The sequence below is a fragment of the Dermacentor albipictus genome, unplaced genomic scaffold (assembly GCF_038994185.2).
Source record: "Dermacentor albipictus isolate Rhodes 1998 colony unplaced genomic scaffold, USDA_Dalb.pri_finalv2 scaffold_20, whole genome shotgun sequence".
NCBI lineage: Eukaryota > Metazoa > Arthropoda > Arachnida > Ixodida > Ixodidae > Dermacentor > Dermacentor albipictus.
Genome location: NW_027225574.1, coordinates 1,906,556 through 1,925,483, shown reverse-complemented (window position 1 = coordinate 1,925,483; position 18,928 = coordinate 1,906,556). Strand labels below are relative to the sequence as shown.

General features: G+C 46.6%; 1 protein-coding gene across 2 annotated transcripts in view; it reads left to right on the top strand.

The window, feature by feature from the left end:
- The window catches only part of LOC139052226 (uncharacterized), a 723,436-nt gene that overhangs the window by 251,677 nt on the left and 452,831 nt on the right, over positions 1 to 18,928 (top strand). For both annotated transcript variants that reach the window (XR_011509795.1, XM_070529323.1), the window contains exons 3-4: positions 10,983 to 11,041; positions 13,082 to 13,283. Coding sequence is in view for 1 of the 2 variants with exons in the window: in XM_070529323.1 (XP_070385424.1) it covers positions 10,983 to 11,041; positions 13,082 to 13,283 (261 nt within the window). In the remaining variant the exon portion in view is untranslated. The remainder of the gene's footprint in view (positions 1 to 10,982; positions 11,042 to 13,081; positions 13,284 to 18,928) is intronic.

Below are 18,928 nucleotides of genomic sequence, written 5' to 3'. Positions count from 1 at the left end.
ACGAGCGGAACGCACGCGCACTCCTATTGGGCGACGCGGCCTTTTGACAGCTGGCAACCGTTCGGCGGAGCAAAGGTGTTCAAGGTTGGCAACGACCTTTGACAGCAGACGGCACTGGCATATTTTTGCAGATCTGGGGTGCTATTCTGGACATTCCGCCATTTTCTTCGATGCGTGACGTAGGCGCGACGCAAACAAAATGGCGCTGGTGGCCCGGTTTTGCTTACGTAACGTGACGCCAACTTGACGTTTCGCCTAAGGAACTGAAATGAAGGCACTCAATGTAGCGTTATCGGTAAAGCAAAACAGTTTTCCTCCGCAGTAAAAATAAAGCAGCTATCTCAAAGCGTATGATTATTCTGTCGAAAACGCTTCTCGCTTCCGTCGTCTGCTGCGTACAAGCCGTCGTCTGCTTCAGTAGCTCGGATGCGTGTCCCTGGAAAATGGAATGAGTCATCGCATGTTGGAGCCAACGCGCTTGTTTTCCTTCTTGAGACAACATACGCGACCTACCAGTGGTGATGCGTGCACGTTCTAGGCCACGTTATCGCTATTTCGTGAAACGCAAGTGACTCAGCCCAACTCGGCTGACTGAGAAACGGCCGCATATCACCGATAGCGTTGCGCGCGCCAGAGATATCCACTAGAGCGACGCAAGCGCCGGCGCTGCCATCTCTTGTTCATTTCGCTGGTTACTCGCACCGCGGGAGGAAACTTCAAGGCGCCGCCTTGCGTACATTTCTTTTTATAAGTTAGAAAGAGGCCGTTGTCATAACTTTTGATTGTGCGAAAAGGCATTAATCTCGATTACAATACAAATGCAGCAGTGAAAAGTGGACAACATTGCTGAAAGTTTGCTATATTCAACCAATATTATTTCGTATTTACGCGTTCTTTTAAAAAACGATGGCCCAAAACACAAATGCCAACACCACCCGAGAGCGATGCAAATACTATGAGCACGCGTTATGAACAAAAGATTTTCGTGGCGCCAAACGACGGGGAAAATGTGGCGATACGCATTCCTCTCGGCTGCCATTGCATATGGCTGCCCATTAGCATAATTCGCGCGGCTCGTCGCGGCAAAAATTATGGCGGAAAATCTCAGCAATGGCGGCCCTGCGCAACGTCACGCATCGTCAAAATGACGTTTACGAAACAGCCCTTCCTGTGACGCTCCTCATGAGATATTCCTTCAGCCAATCAGCAAGCTGGCATGGCGCATATCTTGAATCGCCACCACATATTCGCGCAATTGCAGATGCATTGCACTGGCTTCTGCACGCTACCGCTCACATTCTTTTTGAAGCGCTAACGTCACAATATATCTGCCAAGGACCAAAAAAATGTATTAGTCCATAACATTTGCAGCACCACGTCACGTTTCGTCATCTTGATGAAAACGCAAAATTGCATTTTGCAATACTTCCGCTTCCCGGCACAAATTTCAAAACACGTGACCTTTCGACAGCCAATCAGAGAGTAAACATGGCGGATAATGGCGGCCGTGCAGCCGCCATGCGTGTCCAGAATAGAGCCCCTGATTTCAAGTTTCCGCGTTCCGGCGAAAATGCGACTCTAGGCTGCCACATTCTGTTCTGCAGCCGTATGTGTTGCATTGGCACCGTCATCCTTCTTCGAAACATTGCACAGTCGTCTTATCTGCGCCACCTTTTACAGATGTATTGCAATCGCATCACGTCGCAGCACGCGACGTATTCTCGGACGGTTACTTTCAGTGCGCGCTGCCTTGGCTGGTTGAACAAAACCTCTCTAATTATCCAACGTGCTGCGTTCTGCGTCACGCGAAACTGATAGTGTCGCCGGAAGCGCGGTGGCGCGGTTTCTGTAGTGCTAGTGACAGCTTGCAAGAATACGAAAGACACGCACATCTGTCGCGGAATGCGTTTGCGTAGGGCGCCAAAACGCACCTTTTTACCACTGAGCACGCGTGTGAGGCTCCGAGTACAGCTTACTGATACGCTTGCTCTTGCTTTTTTTTTCACTCTGCCAATTTTAAGAGAGTGCTTAAAGCAGTTGGATGCATGGAATGCATTTTCCTTAAATTATTTGCTCAGCGATGACTGAAGTTCTTATCGTGTGCAAAAAAAAAAAAGTTATGCATAAGTGGTTAACTTCATGCAGCAAGGAATTGAAGCTTAAGCAGTGAATGTACAATTCATTATGACTGGCTTAAAGCAATATTTATGTATAGCGTTGACCTTATTTATGCAGATATATGCATACTCATGAGATATGTTTCCAAGGGGAGTACTTATATGAAAGCATATAGTTTACATTCCTAATAAAAAAAACTTATTTTGAGTGAAATCAAACAATTGCATTCTTTCTTGCCAGCCTGGCTAGCCAATATGTTGCCACCTTACTACTTAACATACCTAATTTAACATTTCAACAATGTACAAACATTACCAAAGTGCACAAAATTAAGCAGTACCTTGACAGGCATGCTCCCTCTCTCACCCATGGCACCAAACAAGGATGTTCGACTTGAGATTGTTTGATACCGTCGGCATCATACATGCGTGTTCTATTTTGATTGCTCTAAATATAAAAAATAAGCTCTAATCAGGTTATATGAGTTAGTTGGGCATGAGCTGCATGTTGTTTATGTATTTATGTAGTAACAACCTTGCTAGCTCATGCACAGCCATATTTTAGGAAAATGAAAAATGCATAGCATAACATAAACAGCTGGCCAGTGCCTGTATTTATTTGAAAGCAAACCGACATTATCAAGTGAGCTTAGCAGTGAGTTCAGTGACCTCTTGTGGTGTGAAAAGGTTGATGTAGTTAGCAGTTTTGTGTTTCTTAGTTGCTGTTTTAACATGCACATGACAATGAAATGAAGGTGCTTAGGGCAGAAGACAGGGCCACACAAAAAGCGAGGAAACATTCATTGTCATTTTTTTATTTCCATAACAAACCAGCGAATAGTTCCTTAGGTTCAGTTTTGTGAATAATGCACAAGGCGTTCTGCGTAAAACTGAAAGATTGTAGTGCTCTATTACCTATTCACTATTTGGGTAGCCAAATGAATGATACTCCCATTAGTAGTGTGAGAGCACAGAAATTTGCAGTCAAGAGGCCGTAGTGGCTCAGCCTCTGTGCCAAATGTAAAATTGTTCCAAAAGAAAACATGCATACTGGTGAATTGGGTATGCATTCACATCTACTATTCAAATCCACACATCACAAGTAATCTTTCATTCCTTGGCACATTTCTCATCATTGTACAGACTTTGTTTCAGCGCTCTGTGTGTGCAGTAATATAACTTGGTAAATCAAAGCTGCGGTTATTCAGTACACTGAAAGCAACTTTGCGTCTGGGTTAGATAATGTAATGCTCCTACATATGGGCAGCTTAGTATTATCAGCCGCTTTGTTTACTAGTTCACTGTTACGCCTGAACTATACGGTGCCACTGGACAATGCTGTATCCCTGCAGGCACGCTAGAACAGCTTGGATATGCAGAAACAACCCTTTACATCGCACTTAAATTAAGGTGGTGTAGATTTGCTGTCACAATGTGCTTGTAAGCATAACTGCCGAGCATTCAAAAAAGTATTTGAAATGTAAGGCTGGATGGTCGGGTTTGTAGGTGTGACGTTTTACATTTATAGTGCAAGGACACACCGATGAACAGGAAGGATACCACACAAATCCTCATGTTGTGACCTCGCAGTCACAATGCAAGTAGTTTTCTGTGGTTATTAGCTATAAACATGTGAAGCAATCTGTAAATTCAAAACTGTATTAAGTAAACAGAGACACCATGAAAAGCAACATAACACTAAGGTGTATACATTTTTTGTCACATCAGCTCTTTGTGGTGCAGGTCAAATATGTATACAAGCTATTTGTAGGAAGTAGGAAGCCTATCCAATATAAACAAGAAACTTGCAGGCAAGGTAATCACAACAAACCAGCTGAGACGGTGGTACTATTATACTTGTTTTCGTTTGTGATAGCACAAGTGTTCCCACTTGTGCTGCTGGATGGCTGTGACTGATATGCTTGCGAAGGTTTGGGTCATTCACATTTCAAGGGATGAGTAACTGTTACACACGTAAATCATCTTCCTCTGCCTATATCAATGACTTAACTATATGTGGCAGGTTTAGCTGTGTGATTATTGGTGTAGCTGAAGTAATGTATCACACATAGTTTCCGCGCACTGTCGTAGCCATTGTAGGTGAAACAGGAGTAGTCAACGCGAAATTGACTGCCACTTTAGCAGTTTGCACGCAAACACACATTCATGTGGTGGCACTGTTTATTTTGGTTACCTGGCCCAGGCAAGTAATGTGAATAAGAGAACAATTATCAAACATCATTAGCTTAGTGAGGCCCAAAATACTAATTCGGGTAACTATTAATAGCAGTAGTCGAGGGTACGCTTGAAAGGCACCATTAGCAGTCTGCACGTCAAAGCGCAGTCAAGCCGTCGCCACTGTTGGTGAAACGGCAGCACTCAATGCGAAAATGACAGCCACTGTTGGCAGCTTGCATGCAAACACACATTCATGTGGTGGCATTGTTTATTTTGGTTACCTGGCCGAGGCAAGTAGTGCGAATAGGAGAACAATTATCAAACATCATTAGCTTAGTTGGGCCCAAAATACTCAGTCGGGTAACTATTAATAGTAGTAGTCGAGGGCACACTTGAAAGGCACCATTAGCAGTCTGCACGTCAAAGCACAGTCAAGTCGTTGCCACTGTTGGTGAAACAGCAGCAGTCAACGCGAAAATGACAGCCACTGTTGGCAGCTTGCATGCAAACACACATTAATGTGGTGGCATTGTTTATTTTCGTTACCTGGCCCAGGCAAGTAATGCGAATAGGAGAACAATTATCAAACATCATTAGCTTAGTTAGGCCCAAAATACTCAGTCGGGCAACTATTAATAGCAGTAGTCGAGGGCACGCTTGAAATGCACCATTAGCAGTCTGCACGTCAAATCACAGTCATGTCGCAGCCATTGTTGTATTTGTTTATCTGATGGCCAGTAACACCAATGTAAGCACAATTATTCACCCTGAATAGCTTTGCTAGCATTGTTTGTACTAAAAAATTCTGAGTGAAGTTGAATGTGTTTTATTGAAGCAATTATTGAATTCACAAGCCATCGGCATAGCGATCGACAGCCAGGTTCAAACAATGACATTTGTGAAGTAATAAATGGTGAAAGTTGCAAAAGCTATCAGTGCACTGCTTTGCTGGGCTCCATTTACAGAAAAATGTCTTTGCAACGACGAAAGCATCAGACAGGAAATAACACCCCACTGCACAATGTTATTCGTGTTGAAATTTTTTGCCATCATATGTTATGGACAGCGAAACCATCCGTTTACTAAGACTGATTGCATGAAAAATGCAACAGCACAGCAAGGTGTAGTTTCACAATATGGCACCCTTTCATGTGCACTTCTGGCGAGCTGCCACATGCACTGATGCATAAACATGAACAGAGGTAAGAGGTTAAGTTGCTGTGCAACCCCCATGACGCTTTTAAGAAAATCTATCTCTAAACCTTTCTGTTTTCATGGGCGATCAAAATCTGTTTTGAGCAAGTTGCTTAATCACACTGCAGCAACAACACAAGAAGCAAGGACAGAAAACACAGTGAGTAGGCAGATTGAGAAGACGAGGTAGACCAGTGAGAAAGGTTTTAATGAGATGGAAGAGACCAGCCCTGCCGTGTACATGAGTTAGTGCTTTGAATGAGATTGGTTAATGAAAATGTGTAATGACTTTGCTGAAAGAAAACTAGCAAAAGCAAATGCTAATATAATATCAAAGGACAGAAATAATGGTCAGCGCAAGCACGCATGGAAGCTGGCAAGTATTCACACACAAATGCGAGAACTAAGAAAAACTCCCAACGTAAAGAAATGTGTGAAATAGAAAAAAAAATTGACAAACGCAAGAAAACATACATTTACAAACAGACGCGGGTCGAGGTATTATAGGAGCGGGTTCACAAGCTGCTGTGCTTACCTTCTCATACGTTTTCTTTTTTAACCGTTCTCTTAACACTGTCTTGGGAATTTTTAATTGCATTCATGACATTAGTGCTCTCAGGCACGTCCACATTTCACGACAGCGCTGAACGTCTTGACGTATGCAATTATAATGTTGTTCCCTAATTTCCCCCCACCGATAGAAGCATCTTCAACCATGCAGTAACAACTTTTGAAAGAAACGATAGATGTACGAAGCAGAAATGTCTGGTGTGATAGGGCTTATCTGTAAGGGCATTAAATATGAAAACGCGATCGGCAACGCTTCTGCACAGTTGACTTCTGAGCAAACGCACATCGCGTAGAACGAGCACTTCTACACCCAGCAACGCTGCGACACATCGCACATACATATCACGGCTTGTAGCTCGCGAACACACTTCATGACAGCAAGAGCACAGCTCGAACGTCGCGGTCACCTCGGCGCGTCGCAGCCGGCAAAACGGCTCACGCGCAGTATAGCACACACAGAATGGCAGCGATAACTAGGCGATAAAAACTTATCGCTACTGATCGTATCGTTACTTCTGAAAGTTGCGAAAAGCTGGCGTTCACCACTCCGCGGCAACGATTCTTATACACAGAGCAGAAACCAAACGTGTACGCCGGGTGCGCTATTCGGACGCTACTTATTTCGCCACGCCTTGAACGTGTGTGCTGCTCAGAATGCACGTGTATGTGATGGAGTTCTCGTCTGCGACGCACACGCGAAGCATGGCACAAGAAATCACGAAGTCGACAGCTTCAAATATTTCTTCCGACGCTCTCGTAAACACAACACACACTTCCTGCGCTCCGTCTGTTTCTGTTGGCGATCGCACGCACTGATGAGGTCTGGAAGGGTACACCGGCTTGCTTCTTCCGATGACTATCTCCGTGGGTGCCACATATCTCTAGTAAAAATCACAAAGAGGAGAAACAAATAGACGGTTTCTGACGCGGCTGTAGCCTAGGCCTTGCGTCCCCGCTTCGCTTCGCTTCGAGCACGCACCATGTTTGCTGTGACGACAGCCGAACCATCCGCCTCGGACCAGCCAATGAGAGACGAGCAGGCGTGCGGACGGGAAACTTGCGTCCGCTCCTCGCTCACCAGTAGAGAGCCATACGCACGCGGCCGGACGAGGGCGGAACGGACGTGCGGAGCGACCATGTACGGGCCCTAAGCGGATCGAGTGGATCGAGTACCACGAGCAGCTCCAAATTCTTGTCGGCCGAAACTGCGACCCTTCAGGCTCTCAAAAATAAGGTACAAATTCAATAAAACACGCTGCACAATCAAAACAGTGAACTACAAAGCCAACAGGACCTCATCGACAAGCTAATCCAATGTCAACAGATACAGCAAGAGAACATAAAGAGGCTTCTACAGAAGTACGAGGAGCAAAAAGACCTCATTGATAAACTGCAACAGAGATGTACGAAAGTCCAAGAGAACATTGTACAGCGGCGACCCTCACTTCCCGATGCAGATGTTGAATCTGCAGTTGACGCAAGGTTCCAAATTCTCCAAAAAACTCTCATGAAAAGTACCCACGCCACAATTGAGAAAATCATCCAGGCACCAATAACGAATTTCGCCGCAAGTGTAGCCAATAAGGTTACCACGCTAGACACCAAGGTCGATGGACTTGCAGCGCAACAAAACAACTTCATAGCCCACATCAAGAAGACCTACGTAACAAAACAGCACCTTAACACGTCACTGAATGACATTCAGCCCGACAGAAAGCGGCTGCGAGCAAACGGCCGAAGTGCCTCTCGTTCAGTTTCACCTACCCGCGAGCGCCAGCAGAGAACAGAAACAACCGAAGATGGTGGTCCCTAACCACAGGACTGCATATGCGCTCTCGACTCTCCGCATATGGCAGTGTAACTGTCGTTCCTATCGACCATGGCATTGCTACCTTACAATAATTTGCCAAGCAAGACGCACCCGACCTCATAGCGCTGCAAGAAACAAATACACAAAACGACCGGCTACAAGGGTACAACGACCACGTACAAACAAAACGCACGGCGATTCTCACTCAGAAGAATCTCACTCTACAGGAATTGGAACCCGTCAATGCGCCGATCGAACACACCTTAACAGAAATCATACCGGAGAGGAAATCGCTCAAGAGCATATTCGTAGTGAGTGTGTACAGCCCTCCCAGAGACCACCTTTCAGACTTCGAGCACCTTGTTCGAGAAATTAAGAAACGCACCGTTGGTCATCAAGTCGTTATAGTAGGGGACTTCAACGCCCCACACACGGCCTGGGGATACCACACCACGACGAAGAAGGGAGCTCGAGTGCACGACACTGCACAACAGCACAAACTCATCCTGTGGAATGACCCACCCTAAACAACGAGGATAGGCAATAGTGTCTCCAGAGACACCGACCCGGATCTCACCTTCACGCCAAACGTGCCCTCGGCAGAATTGAACCGACTCCCAGAAACACTGGGCAGCGATCACCATATCCTCCAACTAACCGTGGCTCACACTCGCAAGCCCGCTAGGCTTGGAAGGGCCCGGGTAACGGATTGCGAGTCATTCAGAGACGTGCTAAATGTCGAGACAACCATCGAGAACATAGATGACTGGCTGAAGAAAGTCCTCGACACGGCAGAACGCCACACGAAAACAATACAGTGGAATGAAGTAGTGCCAGACGTCGACACGCACCTCCTCCACCACTGGGAAGCCAGAAGAGCTCTCCTAAAGAGATGGAAGAGACTGTACCGAAACGAGAAATTAAAGAAGCGAATTGCCCTCCTCACCGAGCAAGGAAAGGCATACGCTGAGAGATTACGACGACAGAACTGGCACGCATTTTGCGACAAAACCCAGGGAACCCTGAGCACAAAGATGACGTGGCATCTCCTGCGCGCCCTTCTCGACAACGACCCTACGAAGGCGCAGCAGCGACAGCACCTCGGTAGGCTCGCGCACAAGCACGCCGGATTGGAAGAGAACCTCCTCCGAGAAATTCAGAAGAAGCTGTACGGCGACCCACCCGTTAATACGACGGCACATGGCAAAGTCTACGGTGGCAAACCAAACCCTGACCTTGACCAACCATTTACGTATGCTGAACTCTCTGAAGCACCATCAACGCTCACCAGAAACACCAGCCCGGGCAAAGATAGGATCATCAACTAGCATCACCGGAGCCTTCCCCAGCAGGCTACCGCAGCCCTGCTCCAGTACTTCAATGCATGCTGGGAGAAAGGAGAACTACCGGCTGCCTGGATGCGCTCGGAGATCACCATGATCCTCAACCCAAATAAACAGCTCAGCACCGAGAACTTGCGCCCAATTTCTCTTAGCTCGTGCGTAGTGAAACTTTTCGATCATATGATACACAAACGGCTAACCTCATATCTAGAAGACAACGGATATTTTCCAAACACTATGTTCGGTTTCAGGCAGAACCTGCCAACGCAAGATGTCTTCCTTCTACTAAAGGAAGACCTCATCGACCACCTGAGTACCACAAGCAAATAATCGATTTTAGGCTTTTGATAACGTCAGTCACAAAGCTATCCTTTGCAACCTCGAAGACCTGGGCTGCGGGTCTCGGTCATATGACTATGTCAGGAATTTCCTCACAGGTCGCACGGCCACAGTTGGAATATACAATCTGCGCAGCGACAGATTCTGACTACCGAGCAAAGGCACCCCGCAGGGTTCGGTCATATCGCCGCTGCCATTCAACGTCACAATGAAAGCTTTCTCGTAACGCTGTACACCGATTCTATAAACCCACGAAACATAACGATGGTTAAGGCCGATCCACACGACGGACCAAATTGCTTTTTTGGACCGCGGTCCGCGCATCACGTGATAGGATGTCACCAGTTCGTGCGTACCACCATTGGCCCGCGCAAGACCGCGGCCCTCGCGGTCCAATAAATCGCCGAGGCTTTTCCCGCTTCAGTTTTGGCGGCGGACCGCATGCAAACCGCAGCAATTTCGGCGTAGCCAACGAATGTTGTCCGGCAACAGAGTGTCTTCAGCCAAATCCAATCTAGTTTTCGGCTTAGCAAAAGCCAGTCAAGCCAGTAGTTTCATGCCCGCCGTTCCGCCTACACGTTCGTGCCGCAGATGTATTTTTAAAACACCGCGTCCTCTTGGAGTGACGAGGAGGTTTTTTATTTTGTATACCTCGTTGAGCAGTTCCCGGCTTTGTGGGACTGGAGCCCGAATGATAACAGTGATAACAGTCTGGCCAAGAGTGTAGCTGGTTGGTCTGCTCTGCCATCTGCTATGGCGGTCCGCCGTGTGGATGTGCTCTGCGCTGGGCCGTGACGTCGCATCACGTGACCGATCGGCCCTCAGAATTGGTCCGTCATGTGGATCGGCCTTTATAGGGAAGCCCGCGGCCGCAGTGGTGCACAAATAGTACGAAAAAATACAGAAGAAAACCCATCGGAAGCTTTACGGGAGCCGTTATCTTTGCCAGACATCTGGAGTGCCGACGAGCTGTCTGACAAGGTGTCTAGCAAAATCGTCGATTCATTGCCAGTCGAGCAAGAAGCAGGTCGTCTTCAAGATAAGGCTGATACATGAGCGCGCTCGTTTTCAAGTACTCAGGTGAAGCAACAGTCTCAGGGTGTGCTTCTTTTTATCGTTTCCTTTAGTTGGGCGTCATAGCATACGTCATGGCGCCAATTTCAAATATTTAAGCTTGATACGGAAACTGAATGGAAACTGAATGTATGTCCAGGATTCCTGGGTATGAATGCCGCGATAATTGGATCTTTTATCAGTCAACGGTGTGCCGTCATTTTCAGAATGAAGGGCTATTCACGTGTATATCGTTGAGGGAATGGGGACGTCTTGAATGTTCGTTGCTTGTTCATGTTAATCGTGTATTTATAGTGGATATCTTGTTCTCAGATTCTATATTTTTTAACTCGTAGTGACAATTGCTTTGTATTACAGCGCACCGTGAAGAAGAACGTGGGTGGTGAAAACCAGGATGTTACGTACGAGGCGATCCTGTGAGTATATTTCATCTTCGGGTCCGCGGTGCATGCGCCTGCGTCGTAGTATCCGCAGGGCTTCTCGTAAATACCAGTGTTTTTTCATTGACAGCCGTACGGGAGTGTTGCTAGCGACTGGCCAGTTAACAACGCAATTGCCGTGGCGACGGCCAATGGCAGGCCGCACTTGAGTAAGATAAGCATTTGTGGGCACAAATGCTGGCCGCTGTTACAATTTCTTGAAATTAGACTGGCGTTTTAGTCATTGCAGACTGCAGAAAGGATCAGTGCCACGGCCCGGGTGCAAAGACAGTGGGTCGCGGAGCGGTGTACAGAAGAACACTTCTGTTTCCTTGAAAGTGCTTGATAAATATAAAGCTACACATAAACATGGTACACAATAGACTATTATTTAAACCTACAAATTCATTCACGGGTTTTAGATTTTTAGAAGGCAGACATGGGGGCTGTGACAGTCACCAGAAGAAAGAAAGCCGGGTGCACGCAGTGCTCTGGGATAACATAAGCTACCGGGCCTTACGTGCGAGCGTTTTTTTTTTTTTAATTCCGGCTCTGTCAGAATGCAGGCGCTGGGAATAGCACCCATGACCTCCTGATAAGAGTAAAATTCTAAGGCCAGTGAACCATCACGGCGGATAAATGTCCAAACCGTGAGCATCGTGCATAATTACACTGGAAGCATAGCGCGGGAAGGACGATCGACAAAGACGAGACAGGATAAGCGCTTGTCTGTCCTGGCTCGTCTGTCGATCGTCCTTCCCGCGTTATGCTTTCAGTTTAACTATGTATTACCAACCAGCCCAAGCCTGTACTCTTCGTGCATAATGCCAGGAGAATTATTTGTTTCGATTGTCACCTTCGGAGTGAGGTGGAGTTATAAGAAGTTGGGACAGAATTCACAAAGCTTTTCGAGGTTAAGTTCTCGTGGGCACAGGGCGCTGGTACCACGAACGGTTGGGCCTGCATTTTATAATACCGTGCTGACTAGGGCGTATGACATGTCATATCATGTAATCGCCAAACCACGCTCTTACGAACGTTCCTACGAGCAATAGTAGCGTGAGGACATTTTGTGAATACGTGCTTTGGGCCTGTATCCAGGAATATCATGTTACGCTAGAATTGTTCGTGAGACAAAATTTCGCCAGATCCTGATGCCGAGCATATTATTAATGACGGCGAACAGCTGATGGCCATGATCACTTACAAACGAAAACCTTCGTGAATTCAGCTCTGTTTCGAAAGATGGAAATGCTCCGCGAAACATTTGAAACACAAATGTACTGTAACTCCCTTTTTTGCCTGTAATCACAGCAGAGGTTCTGAATCACTCAGGCACGTAACTTATGATCGACTGCGTCAATCAGGACTTAGTTTTACAGCTTCAAAGCGCGCGCAGAGCACGCAGAGCATAGTTAGGCGGTTGCGGAGGTGGCGATCATGTGTCAACGCATGCCACATACCCCATTCAGCTCGGTGTTGAAGACGCAGGCCTCACCATTCGCAGTGGCTGCGCACTCTAACTATAGTCCAGCAGCAGTGCAAAACAAAGTGCGTATACAGTCTGCACGAAAGGCCTTGTGTCAATCACGCTTTCGGAAAAGCCATCTCACTTTACCGTTATATCTGCACGCATTTTCAACGGCTATGTTTAGTTTTTCGCATCGTGGTAGCTGATTTGTTGCTCGTCTCCTAGGATTTTTGCATCTTTGTTCTTTGTGGTACTGCGCCGCTGTCGACGAAGCTGGGCTCAGGTCAGTGCCAATTAGGAAAGATACGCTAACAAAGAAATTGAGAAAATGTCCTAAGCTTTTCACTCGCTGCTAGACTGTGCAATATACTTTGGTATAGATAACTTTATGGAGAATTTGCAGATATTAGCATAACGAAAATCTACATATGGTAAAGTCAATGCTAGTTTGAATTGCATTTATGAAGTTTAGATTCATTCATGCAGTGGCGATTTCATGCTGTCTGTCCTCGCTTAGAAGCGGATAGATTGAAGAAAAGGCTGATGGTATTTCTTTTGGAATGCAGGGCGCGTGCAAAGGAAAAAGGAGCGGTAATCCTAGACAAAGGCCTGCAAAGGCTAATGCAGACATGGCGACATGGTGGCTGCAGCACTTCATCAATTGAGTACCGCTTAGATGCTACAATGAATATAATTCACAAAATGATGAACAACATAGTTGAAGCTGAAAAGGCGGCATTCGGGCGCGCCCATCAGGCGGACAACAAGGTAAGCAAGGACGACGCGACAGAGCTGTTTCTTGCAGGAAAAGCCTCGGCGCGTGAAGTGAGCGCTGCGCCTCACGAATTTCCCGGCGCAGTGCGTTTTGGTGGATTGAACCACAATCAAAATAGAGGAGCATTTGGTTTCCCGACGTGCGACTTGCCCAGATGAACGATTTCTTTCTCCGCTTGTTTAAAGAAAAGTCGTATTGTCCTCGCGCCATTCTCCTGGTTCTGCTCCAATGCAATGCAGAACAAAACCAGCAGTGAAGTCAACAATACGTACCTTCTGGGCAGTCAAATTATGTAAAGAGAGATGCATAGTTTGCCGAAAAAAGAAAAAAAAATGTGCAGATCCCACGCACTGTGGGAATCGATGTAAGCGAAGCTTTCCGTGCTGGTTGCTTTGATTGACGACAGGAACGATTACCAGGATATTTTTTCTCGGAGGGGGGGGGGGGCAACCCAAGGTAACTTTTCTATGCAAATAAGGGGACGCTTTACTAGTACAAATATGAATAACACCCACCATTCACCATAAAGCCACGTAAACCCACAAAAGAGAAATGAAAGAAGGTATCTCGCAGGTAGGCCTGTGAGATACACTTCTTCTTTACTTGGCAAACAAGGAACCACATCAGATGGACTCGCGCAGGAAAGGAGCGAGGGAAAAACACTGCCAAGAAGAAGTCAACGAGCGAAAGCGTAAAATAAAGATTTCTAAAGTAGAATACTACTTAAAAAACTGCAGTTAGCAACCAAGGCACACGGACCGCGCGGGTTTGTGTTACTCCGCCGGCCAATCACACAAGCAAACAAAATCATCGTCATGCGGCCTTTTCAAAATGGTGTCGTACTTGATAGCTCCGGAGCGTCCGCTGTTTTTGAAGAATCGTTTTAAAGCCACGAGGTTTGCAACAGACATGAACAAAGGGTATGGAGTCTGAGTATTTCAATCTTCAAAAGTCTGCGGTACAGTTCATTTCACTACTGAAACCATTTTACTCGTGAAACTTCATGCCAACCGAAGTGAAACTTGACAATAAATAGTTCCAGCGAAGCAAGCATTTTATTTGAGTTCAATAAAGAAGTAGGTTTTCACCATTCTACAATAGACGAGAGAAAACATAAAATTCTGCGCTAATCATTTTATTTTTGTGGTTACCGCCGTATTTGGGTAGCAGAAAAAGTTTGAAGTACGAATTATTTGCAGCCTCGTGGAGGAACAGTGGCTGGCGGTTATGAGGGCATGAGCGGGGCTTTACTAAAGACTTAAGTTCTATCCGATTGTAGTAGCCTTTTTTTTAATTAGCTTTGGAAGAACTATAGAGAAATGTATATTTGGGTCACAATCACAGTTCTTTTTAATCCCTCATTTACTGCTCTACCAAGTGCCAAAACCGACTCGTATTGTTATTTGAGAAGTTGCATGATGGTGCGTGGCCGCCAGTACCGTACAACCACGTATAGAGCGCAAGACACAGTGGTTCTAGACGCACTGCGCCCACCGCGGAAGGTTAGAAAAACACCCACATAAGCACAGCAGAGAACTGGCTAGGTCAGGCGGTTTGACTGATATCTGTAGAAGCGTCACTCAATACACGCAGAATTGTTCTCCACTTCCGATGGCATTTTCTCTACTTCCATTGTAAAGAAAAATATGTTGCTCCATAAATGTTTTCATAAACAACGGCTAAATTTGCTAATTTTCGCTTTTCCTTCCTGTTTCGCTGTTGCCTTGGCTGTTTCCTTTACCATATCGCTTAATTTCTCAAATCCTTGCGACCTCTGTTTCCAGTTGCTAATTTTGCATGAAAAGTGCTTTACAATTAGGGAATAACCAGACGACGTAACGGGTGACAGTCATATTGTTTATGGGCTTAAAGTTTATTGCAGGGTTTGATGATGGACGCTGCTTCGCATTATCTTATTTTCCACGTTATCTGACCCGTATCGCGGGTATATGGATCCGAGGATCTGCCAGCGTTGCGGCGAGCCGTCACAAGAGGAAATAATGAAGCTAAAGGAAAAGTTAACACAATTGGCATTTTCTTCGGCCGCAACTCGTTCCACGAGCATAGAGACCAGCTGACTAAGAACCGAATCCCTTTACTAGTCCCTGGATCAGTATAAACAAACAAGGTTGAACTAACGAAGCAACAGCGATGCGCGTGACCGTTGAATAGATCTCGAGTTGATCACACGGGCAGCGAATCTACGATAAAAGTTGCCTTCACACCCCAAAAGGTGCAGATAACTACCGCCATAGATAACTACCGCCGGACTGCTGAATAGTTGTCAAATGTCAACATTGATTTGGCGGTGCTTTAGGAATGTGTGAGGAGTGGTGGTGTGGGCGGCGAAGGGGGGGGGGGGGTGTACGCCGCTTGATTTCTGAGGGACACCCCCTCCCCCCCATGGGTACGTGCCCGATTGACGATAATTAGCGGTGATGTTGACGACCCACGTTTAATTTCTTCAACGTTTAGTCTAACACGAGAGTGGTGAGTTGATGAGTTGATGTTAAACGTTATCTTGCGTGCACCACTACTGTTTGTTCGCGTAGTACACAGAACACACAGGGAGAGGTGTTTGCCTGAGGCGTTCTTGTGCGCCACGTTTCATAGAGGGTTGGGCACTGTCTGCCTCACATGGCGCATTACATCGTGGCAGAAGTAGTGAATTTGCATTGGAATATAGGACTGTACGTACCAAAACCACAATCGGATTATGAGGCGTGCTGTAGTGGCGGACTCGGGATTAATTTTGACATTGTGATGTTCTTGAACGCGTCCCAAAATCTAAGTGCACGTGCGTTTTCTATTTCGCCCACGTCTAAATGCGGTTGCCGCTGTCGGGATCAAATCCGCAACCTCTACCAGTGCCATAGCAGCAGAGCTACTGCGGCGGGCACAGGAGTGTTGATTTAACGGGTCGACCGTTTATGTAGTATCGCCAGGGCCCTGCGTTGCGTTTTAATTAATGTGGCTCTGCTTCTGCACGCCCTGTGTAAGTTGCCCACTTGACATATTTGCATTGCGTTTATTTTTTCAGAAATAGTAGCAAGGTACTGTACTGTACCTTGAACTTCAGCTTATTCTCTTTCCCCGCAACCGCTGTCGTATAGTAGTGGAGTTCCCTTGCCTTCTCACGTCACCTCTCCTCCTCTCTTGTACGGGAACTGCCTGTTCTCCTCCATCTCCTCCTTTCTACAGTTCTCTGTGCGTCCCCTCTGGTCTCGCACGTTAGTAGGAAAGGAAGCGCTGCAGTTTCTGCAATGCTTCTGAGGGGAGTGACAGAGCTGTCAAGCGGCAAGTGTGGCGATGGCCAGGAAGCTTCAGAGCGCATTGTGCACATTCGACGCGGTTTGGTGAAAACGAGTTTCTGCTGTCGCCTTTCCTCTCTTACTTGCGCCTGTACACGCCCTGAACCACTCCTGACGCGGCGTGCGCACAGCAGCCCACAGCCACGGCTAGCACACTCTCAAGTTCAACAAATGGCCACAGAGGGCGAAAAAACGGACTGCGGGCCGCTGCTAATAAAAGCAGCATAGCAGGAATACTTCGGGCTCCCTTCGTTAGTTCCAATATCTCCCGCTAGAGGCGTCGTAGTAAGCCCAATTTTATCTTACAAACTTTCTCCTACAATTATTGAAGCATGTTTATTGCATAAAAAAGAGCACAAAGTTATCATTTATAATTAGATATTGTATTCTTTATTAGTAAGTTTATTGGTTTTTGTCATTATAAACGTAAATACCGTTCAGCATCATCGATCTTCCACGTGACCTCTGGCTTGGATTAAAAATATTTTGCGGTATTTACGAGCGCACGGCGGCAGGGATTCATTCGTTCGTACACTTAGGCTGGTTGCTTCTTATTTGGTAAGACAATTTCATTGCGCTTCGATGTCTCACGTTATTTACCTTGGGGTGAAGTGATGGGTTTTCAGGTGAAGATGTAAGCCCGAAATATAGGTTTCGTTCGTGAGCCATTCGGAACACGTCTGCATCGAAACGGGAGCTGGATTTTGCTGCGGCTGACAACGGCAATAACGGTGAGTCGTTGAACAGCGCTGCTTGAAAAGTGATATAATATTCGTCTCATTAACTTGCAGGCGGAGACAAGTTAACGAACTAGCTCCTGCAATACACATGGGCAGTCAGGACCCTCCGTTGCTGTTTCAAAATAAACCTTTATTTGCGAGGCCGTCGTTATACAAACACACAATCAGAAGAGAAAGAGAGAGCGATATCGGAATGCGCGTCACATTTTTCATCTTATAGTAGCCATAGCCATAGGTGACTGCGTATTCTCTCTCTCTCTGTATATATATATATATATATATATATATATATATATATATATATATATATATATATATATATATATATATATATATATATATATATATATATATATATATATATATTGCTAGGGAACAGCCGCCAAAGAAGACGACGTGTGTGCCGGCTTGATATAGCGTCGCCATTTTGGCCTCCGTTAGCTTCCTTGTAAATAAACTGTAAATAGCATGCAGCTTCAGCTACACGAAACATTAATTTGGTGGAGGTGGATGTTCCCCGTACCCGTCATGGAGCTTCGCAGCGGTCGCAACGGCGACAATGCAACTTCGGCTCCTGCTGGCGGCACTTCATTACGCAAGCGTCTCCGCCTGCAGCCCCGACCTACGTCGCCGTTTCCCCACCTCGGGATCCTGGTGTTTTCAACGGAGTCGGCAGTCCTGATGTTGACGACTGGCTCCGCTTATACGAACGTGTCAGCACCAGTCACAGGTGTGATCCGACTATTATGCTTGCCAACGTTCTTTTCTACCTCGACGGAGCTCCACTGGCGTGGTTCCAGACTCACGAAGAGATCTCGAGCTGGGATCTCTTCAAAGGCAATCTCCGCGACCTTTTTGGCAATCCGTTTGGTCAAGTCTATGCCAAGAAAGCCCTTGCCACACGTGTATAGACGTCGACCGACTCCTACGTCTCGTACATTCTCGACGTCTTGGCCCTTTGTGCCAAGACTGACCCGAACATGTCTGAGGACGATAAGGTTAATCACGTCCTCAAAGGCATTGCTGACGACGCCTTCAATTTACTGGTGTTTACGAACGTCATCAGCATTGACACCATCCTCAAGGAGTGCCGCCGTCTCGAGCATGCTAAAAGCCGCCGGTTATCCCAGCACAGAACGCGACTTCCCAACACAGCCGCTACGTCATCCTGTGACGACCTCTTCCACCAGCTGTCGCGATGTGACAATTCGACCCACATCATTCGTCGTGAGGTCGAAGCGGCACACCCGGCGGCCCCTTCATTCCCGTTATGTGATCATTCTCCGGTGACAATCCCCTTGATCCAGGCCGTCGTCCGTCAAGAGTTGTCAAACGTCGGCCTGCAGCCCATTCGTTCCGTACGCTCAGAACCTGTGACACACGTCGACTTATTGTCCTCACGAGCTCTACCTGACGGCAATTACGTGGCCGCACCAATTCCGGCTGTTATGCTTACAAATGGTGTTACCGTGCCGCACACTGTGCTGAATATTACTGGCAACGGCACCTGCCTTCTCCTTGTCAATTTCGCGCTAACCGTGCAAGTTCTGCCTCAGGGAATCTTCTTGGCTATAGTTAGCGCTGTGC